Genomic DNA, 11,880 nt, shown 5'->3' on the forward strand with positions numbered 1-11,880 from the left:
GCTTGAATTTTTTCTTCAGTTCCCCCAGCTTGAGAAATACTGACCGTGTTCTTCCCTTTTGGTTTTCTAACTCCAAATCCCTGCACATTTTATTATAGTCGGTTTCAACTCATAGCAACCCTATGCACAATAGAACAAAACACTGCCCAGACGTATGCTTTCCTCACAACTGTTACATGTGAACCCATTGCTGCTGTCATGGTGCCAATCCATTTCCTTGGGTGTCTTCCTCTTTTTTCACTGCTCCTCCACTTTGTGCATCTTAGTCCTTAAACTGACATCTTTGCTCTTCAACACTCTGAAAGGGTCTTGTGCAGCAGATCTGCCTAACACAATATGCCATCTAATTTCTTGACTGATGCTTCCATGAATACTGATAATGGTTCCAAGCACAATGAAGTCTTTGATAACTTCAATCCTTTCTCCAATTATCATGTTATTTATTGGTCCAGCGGTGAGGACTTCAGTTTTCTTTACATTCAGGTGCAACCCATACTAAAGGCTGTAGTCTTTGATGTTGTTCATCAGTAAGTAAGCTAAATCCTCTTCACAGCAAGCAAGGTTGTATCACCTGCATAACACAGGCTGTTAATGAGTCTTCCTTCAATTCTGATGCCACAACGTGTTCTTAATAAAATACAGCTTCTTAGATTATTTTCTCTGCATAGGGATTGAATAAGTATGGTGAAAGAATACAACCCTGGCACACACTTTTCATGATTTTAAACCATCCAGTATCCCCTTGTTCTGTACACTGTCAATGTACAAGATCCTCATAGAGCATAATTAAGTGTTCTGGAATACCCATTCTTCACAATGTTATCCATGGCCTACGCCATGATCCACACAGTCAAAAGTTGGTACAGTCAATAAAGCACAAGTAACAACTTTCTGATATTCTGTGTTTCCAGCAAAGAGCCCTATGATATTTGTACTTCTCCATCCTCTTTTGAATCTGGTTTGAATTTCTGGCAGTTCTGTCGATGTACTTTTGGAATTACATTCAGCAGAATTTTGAGTGTGATATTGATATTGTTCGATGAGTTCCACATGGTGTTGGGTCACATCTCTTTGGAATGAGCACAAATATGGAACTTTTACGTAGGTTGACTAGGTAGCTATCTTCCATTTCTTTGCATAGTTGAGGGAAAGCCTCCAGTGCTGTATCATTTTGTGTGTGTGTGTGCAAGATTTCAATTCGTAGTCTACCAATTCCTGGAGTCTTGTTTTTCACTTGCTTCAGTGCCGGTTGGATTTCCTTCATTACCACTGGTTTATGTTATTTCTTTAAAATGGTTGAATACCAACCATTTCTTTTTGGTACAGTGACTCTGTGTATGCCTTCCATCTTCTTTTCATGCTTTCTGTATCACTCAACATTTTGCCCACAGAATCCTTCAGTACTGCAAGTCAATAATCATATTTTTAATATTTTCTAACTACTGATCCTTCTTCTCTGTTCTAACCTTTGCATTCCAAATGCCAGTAATTATCAATACATTTTGATTGCTCAATTTCAGACTGAAGTTGGTAAAATTCTTCAATTTCATCATTACTGGCTTTAGTAGTTGGTGCATAAATCTGAATAAGAGTGGTATTAACTGGTCTTTCTTATGTTGTTGTTGTTGTTATGTGCTATGGAGTTGGTTCCGACAACTCATAGTGACCCTGCATAGGGTTTCTGAGGCTGTAAATCTTTATGGGAGCAGAAAGCCACATCCTTCTCCCACGGAACAGCTGGTAGTTTAAAACTGCTGACCTTGCGGCTCGTAGCCCAATTCGTAACCACTAGCTACCAGAGCTCCTTTCTTAAAGGCGTGTGGATATTATCCTATCTCAGGTAGCATTGTACTTCAAGGATACTGAAATGTTATTATTTTTGACAACGAATATGATGCTATTCCTCTTTATTGTGTGCTTCTCAGTATAGTAAATCATGATTATCTGATTCAAAATGGTCAACTGTCGGATAAACATTGGACTCATAACCACAAGGTTGGCAGTTCAAACTCACCAGCCACTCCTGGAAACCCTAACAGGGTTGCTATGAATTGGGAACAATTTGACAGCATACAGCACCAACACAGTAATGTCTAATATTATTGATCTCCATGTGTTCCATTTCATTTTTGACAACTTTCAATTTTCTTAAATTCATATTTCGTACATTCCCTGTTCTGATTATTAATGGATTTTTGCAGATCTTTCTCTTTATTTTGAGTTGTGCCCCCTGAGCAAATGAAGGTCCTGAAAGCTTTACTTCATTCATGTCATAATGGTCAACTCTACTTTGAGGAGGCAGCATTTCTCCTATCATATTTTTAGTGCCACCTGCAGTATGCCTGACAATTTTCCACTGCTATTCATAAAGGTTTCGGTGGCTAAACATTTAGAAGTAGTTCACCTCTCCTTCTTCCTGGTATGTGTTAGTCTGACAGCTCTGCTAAAACCATGGGTGACATAACTGGTATTTAGAATATTGGTGGCACAGCTTCTAGTATCACAGCAAGACACAGTCACCACAGTATGACAAACTGACAGAAGGGTGGTAACAGTCATACAGTAATGACCTAAAATACAGTTTATCAACAACAGCACTACCAACATTTGGGCAGCGTCACTTTTTGTTCTTGGGGGATAGTCTATGCACTATAGGATATTTAGCAGCATCCCTAGTCTCTACCTGCTAGATACCTGTAACAAAGCCCCATTCTCTATCAGTTGTGACAACTTAAAAGGTCTCTAGACATTGACAAATGTCTCACGGGCCACAAAAATCGCCCCAATTGAGAACTAGTACCTGAGCGATCCAAGTTCCCTATGAGTTCTTAAATTTCATAATCCAGAAATAAATTCTTTGTGCATATTTCGATTGTCTCAATTGCTATCATAGGAAATCAATTTATTAGAGAAAAATATTCTTTCATATACATTTTCATGGTAAACAGAGTAACTCTAAATGTTCTACCCTTATTTTAATTAATCAAAGTGGATTTTTAAAAACAGGAAAATACTAACAAACCTCCATTTACTTGACTTTTCCGTCTTACTCGAGATATCTGTTTGTTAGGTTTTTCTCCTGTTCTTGGTGTTGATGTGATTAAATTATTATCTATATCACGTTCAATTCTACTCCGTTTCGAAGGATTTTCTCTCTCTTCCTTAACATGTAAGAGAAAAAACACATTCATTAAGCATATAATTCTGCCTTATAGATCACATCTTAAAAATGATTAATTTGGTATAATAATCCTGGAGAAACAAATGTAATCAGTATCCAAGAGTAACAGAAAATACAGGAGAACTTGACAGTATTTTGAGAGTATCTTCTAATGCAGTTTATAATACATAAATATAATTACAGCATCCCCATAATTTATATTCTTTCCCCAGGATCCATTAAATTTCCCATGGTATTGAATCATACAATATGTTCTGAATTTTAAGCAATTTTCCCTTAATCTTAGAATTGCTGTAAAGAGCATAGTTTGCTTCCTTGTGCACTCAGGGTTGGAGTTCTACTGGAACTTGCTGGCATATTGTTGTTGTTGTGAAGTGCCACTGAGTCAGTTCTGACCCACAGCGACCCTATATAGTGTTTCCAGGGAGCAGCGGTGAGCTTCAACTGCCGACTTTGCAGTTCAAATGGCTTTACAGTCTGGCACATTAACCCATAGCGCCAAATGAACACAAAAAGAATAGGACCTGCCACTGCCACACCCACTGTCAAAACCAGTACTATAATTGTCGAAATTAACACCAAGTTTTAAAGTCCTATAAAACATGATAGATTATATTATTCTATATGGCCTTATAATTCCTTGTGCCTTATAACTATTTGCTGTTTTATGTATATAACCAATATTCTTGTTAAACAGGAGTAATTTCTCTACTTAATACTACTCAGTATAGAATTTTACTTCTATCCAGTAATTTTTCTAATTTTAGGTGATTCCAACAAAAACAATATAGCATTTTACAACAGGATAGTACCTCAGTGACCTAATTCAACAAAATTCTTTAAAAATCTAATGCTTGCCATTCCCTTGCATTTTTAAATCATCAACAGGAATCCTGATCTTTTTTTTTTTCTTCTGAAAGAAAAAAAGGTGAAAGAGCTTTTGCTTGTACAGAAGCCAAACAGCAGGAATTTTCACTTTCCTGATGAAGTATAAAATTCAACTCCCATTATTAAAAATTCCTTTGACTAGGAAAAAGCATGTAGAAACCAACAGGCCATGTTATACTGGCATTATTCCCCTATTTCCCAATAGTGTACAAGTTAATTCATGTGTGGAAGAACCATATACTGTAGCAGAGCAGCCTATGCTTACAGTCAATTAAGAAGACATTCAAATACTTTAGAGCTTATGTCTCACAAGTAGACATTATCAAAGTCAAAATTTTACAGTAATTCACAATAAATTCTTATTTCAATATAAGCATTCAAACAACTGATGACACTTCAATTCTTAAAGACAACTCATCACCTAACCCTTGTCTTGCGGACAATTTTACATATGGTATGATTTTAGGGGGAAAAAAAGGGTGAAACATGGTTTCTACATTACTATATAAGCCATTTTACTATATTGAATAGTCCTACAATGTCTTCTCTGGAATCTGTAGCTTTCAAAGTAACCTCTAAGACATTCTTTCAAGGAGAAAATTCTGGGAAAGTGGTAGAGTTGGCATAGTACTTAAATCTCTTGTATCTTAAAGTAAAAACAGACATAGCACTAAAATAAATAAAGTCGTTGCCATTGAATACATTAACTCATGGCTACTACATGTCTTAAACAGTGAAAACTGCTTCAAAGTTTTCTTGGCTGCTATCTTTACAGAAGCAGATTGTGAGGTCTGCAGCACTGCTGGGTGGTTTGAACTGTTAATCTTTAGGTTAATTGTTGTGGTGCACCATCAAGTCAACTTTAACACACAGTGACCCTGCAAAGGGTCAAATCTTTATGAGAGAAGAAAGCCTCATCTTTCTCCTGCAGAATGGCTGGTGGGTGTGAACTACTGACCTTGTGGTTACTAGTCCAGTGCTTATCCTACAGTACCACATCAGGGATCTTGGTATTAGTACTCAAGTGTAAACTGTCTGCACCAGCCAGGTATCTGGCAGAGCACTAAAGAGTCACCAAAATACCAAAGGCAACATTTACAACGAAACCAGAGACAAGGTAATTCCCACAAACCCCACAATGCATGTGGATGACAGCAAGCTACCAATAGCCATAACATTTGAGTACAATAAACACCAGTGCAGAAGAATATAGAGGGAAGCAACTATGTGTGTGCAGAAGTTAACAAAAGACCCTAGAAACGGCTACCACGTTATTTCTCAGAAAGCACGGCAGGCGACTTTGAAAAGAACAGAAGAAACACGTGCTGTTCAATAGAACAGCAAAGGTATCCATGATGAGAACTAAAATGACTGCAGTGGAGAAGTGCCTATGAACTCTTGAAATTGACCAACCGTGGCTCCTCTCAGGTCCCACACTGAGCAGAAACTGACAGGAGTGAAATAAAAATTCAGTTGGACAGGCACAGTAGAGAAGAAGAAAAGTAAAGTTCCAGATAAATGTAGACTAGAGGTTAATAAAGAGATAGGAAAACTCAAAACAGTAACTCATTGTGTGAGAGGGATTTTTACAGTTTGTGGAAAAATTCCATTATCTTTGCATTGGTTTTCCATGAAATTTTTGAAGCCCCTTGTATTTTTCAATACATTACAAAAATAACAAAACACATTAGAAAAGCTATCCCAAATCACACATAAATGAAGCCTCCCTTGATAAAATGCAGAAGTAAAAACTACACAAAATTATAATAAAAATCACAAGACACAAAAATAACACCTCTAGGTAAAGAAAGGAGCTCTAGCAGCATATTGGTTACAAGTCAGGTTGCTAATCTCAAGGTCAGCAGTTGAAACTACCAGGTGTTCCCGAGGGAGAAAAATGAAGCTTTCTGCTCCCATAAAGATTTACAGCCTCAGAAACCCTGTACAGTCAGTATGAGTTGGATCCAACTACAAGGCATATAACCACTACCACCACAGGTAAAGGAAAAATATCAAAAAGACATTAAACAGAAAAGAGCAAAATTAAAACCTATCTCAAAACACAAACACATTCAGAAAATAATGTATCAGGAGTTAGGAAAACTCAGAAATGAGGGCTATCACTAATGAAAGAATTAATGGTGGTGGTGGTGGTGGTGACTTACTATGGAGTTGGTTCTGACTCAGAGTGACCCTATATATTCTGAGGCTGTAAATCTTTACAGGGAACAGAAAGCCTCTTCTTTCTCCTGCGGAATGGCTGGTAGTTTCAAACTTGAGGTTAGCAGTCCAACTTGTAACCAAAAGAAATAGCAGTAAAAGACAAAAATCATTTCAGAAATAAAGACTAAAATAGAAGGAATAAACACAATAATTATAACTTAAGTTGGTGGTTCAAACCCACCCAGTGGCTCCATGGGAGAAAGATGTGGTCATTTGTTTCCATAAAGATTACTAGTCAAGAAAACCCTATGGTGCAGTTCTCCTATCACATGGGGTCACTATGAGTGAGAACAGACTCGATGGCACACAACAATATACCATAGAAGCAATCAAAAATACAATGAAATAAATAGAAATGAAAAGAATTAAAGAAAATTAGACAAAGACACACAAAAAAGCCAGTGCTCCTTAAAGAAAAAAGCAAACCTGAGCAACTGAATAAATACTAGAAAGTGTCTCTCAGATAAATATAATTGAAATTACAGATAGAAACAACACACTGTTACCTAATAAGAATGATCCAGAACAATCAATACAAAGACATATACTGTAAGATTATTAGAATTTAAAGGGAAAAAATATATTGCAAAACCAAGTCATACAAGAAAAAAAACATTTTTTTTAAGTACAAGAAACTCAAGAAAAAGAGTAAGAAATTTTTCTTCTGCTTCCCATAATACTCAGCTGAAGAACAAAAGGTTAAGTGGGTAAGTTTAGTGGAATAAAGTAATGCTTTTCTTGAACTTCCATTATATGTTTTACGTGTAATACTGTAAAAAGTAAAATAACCCCAAAACATACATCTTCTTAAAGCAGACACTAGCAACAGCAGATTTTTCATCTTTACATACTTACAGAAAAAACCTAAACTTCACTTTTAATGATGTAAGAACAATGTAAAACCATTACCTTGGGTGTGCTTCCTTTAATGAATTTTTTAATTGAAGACAACAAGCCGGTTTCATTCTTCGGTGGTTTTTCTCCTCCTGAGGGCAAGCTATCATCAACCTCTGAATATTTCCTCTTTGCTCTGGCTGTACGTTGTGTTTGGATTGGACTGGATTGTTGAGAAGCTTTTCGTGTTCTCAGTCTCATTTTTTATGGGTGCAACATGTAAAACTGTAAGAGAAAAATAACAAGAGTTATTAAAATTAAATCTAGTATACTCACAGAAGCCTGGCCAGTGTAAGCAGTTTGCAATTTGCTACCCCAGAGGTTGGTGGTTCAAACTCATTCAGCAGCTCTGCAGAAGAAAGCCTGTTGAACTCTTCTGTGACGATTCCAGCCAAGAAAGCCCTATGGAGCAGTGATACGCTATGACACTGGGGGTCATCATAAATCAGGAGCTGACCCAATGACAGTCATCAATACTTGTACTGCCTATCTTATATAATAAAAATCTCTTGTTTAAAAAAAGTTCAGCTACACAGTGCCATTACCAACTTCTTCTTTCTCTAAAAGGGATCATATTAGAGAGTCCCGGATAGAGTGGGACAGGATATAGAGCAAAATTTAAATTTAATAATAATAAAAGACCAGGTTTACTGGTCAGAAAGAGCTTGGAGGAACCTGAGACTATGCTCCTAGATCTGGAAAGTTGACTCGCCCTCAAGACCAAACAGTAGATAGGTATATAGGGGGGCAACAACACTAGTAAGGTATGCTCGCCATGGAATGGTTCATCATTCAAAATCAAAAGGGCAACATTTCCCTAAGGACAAAGTTGAGAAGGGACCGGAAGGGGGTGGTGGAATGCAAGTAGGAACCACAGGAAGGAAGCGGAATAACTTGTTGCCTGGAGGGGATTGTAATCATTGAGATGAAACAAAGCGTATGATTTGTTGAATGTAAAACGGATGGTCTTGACTGTAAACCTTCACTCAATTCACAATAAAATTTATAAAAAAAACACACAAGCAGTTTTCCCAAGGACTGAAATACAACACTATATTTTAAGGGGCACTGCCGATCTTGCAGTTCAAATAGCTTTGCAGTCTAGCGCATTAACCCACAGTGCCACACCAGGACTCACATAGTATCACACACATACTATCCCAAGTAACTTTGCTAGCAATTTCTTAAATCTTATATTCTATGATATAAAGTGAGGAGTACTGTGGCTCTAACAACAACTGTGGCTCTGCAGGATAAGTACTAGACACGGCTCAAGATAAATAAGGTATTTGGTTGGTTGGTTATATGCCGTGGAGTCGGTTCCGACTCATAGTGACTCAGTACAGGGTTTCTGAGGCTATGAATCTTTATGGGAGCAGAAAGCCTCATCTTTCTCCCGTGGAACAGCTGGTAGTTTCGAACTTCTGACCTTAAGGTTCGCAGCCCGATTTGTCATAACTACGCTACCAGAGCTCCTTAAATAAAATATTAGAAAAGGCTATAAACTGTAAATGATTAGTAAGTGGTTCACAATACAGAATGAATTTACAAGCAATTCTAATGAATTCAGCACTCCAAAACACTAAGAGATGTAGAAACTTCCAGAATTTAGGACATTCAATGATTTAGAAGATGTACTTTTACTAATCCAAGAATCATACACAAATTACAGTCATACATATATAATCTCTCTTTGACACTTCGGTGTATGCTCCCTCCATCCATGTTGTTTAATTACAGTCATACATATATAATCTCTCTTTGACACTTCTGTGTATGCTCCCTCCATCCATGTTGTTTAATCACTCATTGATCCAACAAATACTTGGTGAACATTTCAACAAAAAAGAACCCACCAGAAAAGTTCCAAAATACCTTTACAAATAACTAGACATCCCTCCCTCAAACAAATGATGTTCAGTTTTAAGTTGCCACCTCCCCACGTACCCAAAAATGAGACCTCTAGTGAAAAATCATGCAAATAAGGTATACAGAATCCTAATGAGGGAGTTGGTCAGTTTTGTTTTCCTGAGAAGCTTAAAAGAGAGGCAACCCCAGAACAGAGAGGGACCTCACTATCATCAAGAAAAAAGAGCTAGTAGTGTGCTTTGGACCCAGAGTCCCTGTACTAAGAGTTTACTAGACCCAAGAAACACTTAGAGCTTTAACACTGAAGACATCAAGTGGTAAAAGTGAAACAGTGTTAACAGAACCACATGTACATAAGATGGCACGTTGGGCTTCTACAATAGATAAGGCGATCCAAAGAGCCAAAGAGCTGAGCACCTTCATTCAGACTGAGGCTTCCTGGTTAAGAGTAGTTCCTACAAACACGAGCATGTATTGGTGGGGCAAAAAGCTTTGTAACACCAGCTGAGCAGTGCAGAGCTAAAGATACTGAATGTCAGAGAGGCCTGTTTGGGAGCATAGCTGTCCTGATAGGAAAAATATATCATGATTTGTACCTGATCCCGAATTGTAACCTGTTATTTCCTTAATAAAGGAAACAACAATAGTTTTGCAGTATCCTACAGATACCTCCAAGGAGCTCTGGTTGCGTAGTCATTCCAAGTCAAGCTGCCAACCTCAAGGTCAGCAGTTTGAAATTACCAGCTGTTCAGCAGGAGAAAGATGAGGCTTTCTGCTCCCGTAAAGATTTACAGCCTCGGAAACCCTGTACAGGGTCGCTATGGGTCGGAACTGACTCGACAGCAAATAACAAGAACAACAACATGAGAGGAACCGACTCCAAGGCGTACTACCACCACCACCACTTTCCCTAATAAACTCCATAAATCATGAGTATTGTCTGTGAATTATCTGTGGCCATTACAATGGATTATTAAATCACACAGAGAAATAGAGAGTGCCAAGGGAGGGACAGCTGGGGTCAAAACTGGTAGAAAGGTTTGTGCGCGGAAAGATTATCTGACCTTCACCTCAAAGAAATCAGATTTGGGGTAATGACTGTGAATCTCTCTCCTTTGTCTCCTGAAGTTACAGGAAGCCACCCTGTGGTACTATAGGCTAAGCACTGGACCATGGGGTCTGTTGCAAGGTCCGTGGTCCAAACTCACCAACCGCTCCTCCGAAACCTAGAGTCACTAGAGTTGGGACCGACACAATGGCACTTTACGACAACAAAGCATGAGTGGGGAACGCCCAGCCCACAAGCCACAAAAGGCCCCCCAAATAATTTGGTCTGGCCTTGCCAAGGCAACCTTGTGATTTGATGGCAGTTCCAGCCATCACATTGGTAGTGGTGGTGTGTTGTGGAGTCAATTCCAACTCACAGTGATCTGAATAGGGTTTCCGAGGCTATAAATCTTTACGGGAGCAGAAAGCCTCATCTTTCTCCTGTGGAGCAGCTGGTAATTTCAAACTGCTGACCTCATGGTTCACAGACCGATTTGTAATCACTATGCTACCACATTAAGGAGCTCTGGTAGCGTAGTGGTTACGAATCGGGCTGCGAACCTTAAGGTCAGCAGTTCGAAACTACCAGCCGCTCCGCGGGAGAAAGATGAGGCTTTCTACTCCCGTAAAGATTTACACCCTCGGAAACCCTGTACAGGGTCGCTATGGGTCGGAACCGACTCGATGGCACTTAACAACAACAGCAACAACAATGCTACCACATTAAGGATGAATTAATGAAATGCTTAACCAAATTTAACAGGCTAATTTTTAAGTTGATGATTCTGTATTGGTTGTTAGGTGCCCTTGAGTCGGTACCGATTCACAGCAACCCCTATGCACAACAGAACGAAACACTGCCTGGTCCTAGGCTAACCTAACAAATACTGCCACACTTGAGCCCTTTGATGCTGTCACTATGCCAATTCATCTTGCTGGGGGTCTTGCTCTTTTCTCTATGACCTTCCACCTTACCAAACATGATAATCTCTCTCCTGTGATGGGTCCTACCTGACAATATGTCCAAAATAAGAGAGACAAGTCTGGCCATCCTGGCCTTCAAGGAGCACTCTGGCTATAATTCTTCCAACACAGATTGGTTTGTTCTTTTGGCAGTCCATGGTACTTTCAATGTTCTCTTCCAACACCATTAACTCAAATGCATCAATTCTTTTACAATCTTCCTTATTCAATATCTAACTTTCGCATGCATATGAGGTTACTGAAAATATCATGGCTTGGGTTGGGCACATCTTAGTCCTTAAAATGACATCTTTGCTCTTCAACACTTTAAAAAGGTCTTAACAGCAGATTTGCCTAATGCAATATGTGGTTAGATTTCTTGGCTGCTGCTTCCATGAGTGTTGATGGTTAATCCAAGAATGAAGCCTTTGACAACTTCAATCTTTTCACCGTTTATAAGAATGTTGTTTATTGGTCCAGTGGTGGGTAAGGATTTTTGTTTTCTTTACATTGAGATGCAATCCATACCAAGACCATGGTCTTTAATCTGCATCAGTATTTTAAATCCTCTTCACTTTTAGCTTGCAAGATTGTATCATCTTCATATCGAAGGTTGTTAATGAGACTTCCTCCAATCCTGATGCAACGTTTTTCTTCATAGAACCCAGCTTCTTGGATTATTTGTTCAGCATACAGGTTAAATAAGTATGGGAAAGACTATAACCCTATCGTACACCTTTCTTAATTTTAAACCATTCAGTGTTCCCATGTTCTGTTTGAACAACTGCTTCTTGGTCTATGTACAGGTTCCTCAT

General features: G+C 38.6%; 1 protein-coding gene across 2 annotated transcripts in view; it reads right to left on the minus strand.

Annotated features, from left to right (window-relative positions):
• The window catches only part of CTDSPL2 (CTD (carboxy-terminal domain, RNA polymerase II, polypeptide A) small phosphatase like 2), a 100,297-nt gene that overhangs the window by 41,270 nt on the left and 47,147 nt on the right, over nucleotides 1–11,880 (minus strand). For both annotated transcript variants that reach the window (XM_006831701.1, XM_006831702.1), the window contains exons 2-3: nucleotides 7,202–7,411; nucleotides 3,023–3,161 (exon numbers count right to left, since the gene is read on the minus strand). In XM_006831701.1, the coding sequence (XP_006831764.1) occupies nucleotides 3,023–3,161; nucleotides 7,202–7,387 (325 nt within the window). In that variant the 5' untranslated portion in view covers nucleotides 7,388–7,411. The remainder of the gene's footprint in view (nucleotides 1–3,022; nucleotides 3,162–7,201; nucleotides 7,412–11,880) is intronic.

The sequence above is a fragment of the Chrysochloris asiatica genome, unplaced genomic scaffold (assembly GCF_000296735.1).
Source record: "Chrysochloris asiatica unplaced genomic scaffold, ChrAsi1.0 scaffold00004, whole genome shotgun sequence".
In the NCBI taxonomy this organism is placed as follows: domain Eukaryota; kingdom Metazoa; phylum Chordata; class Mammalia; order Afrosoricida; family Chrysochloridae; genus Chrysochloris; species Chrysochloris asiatica.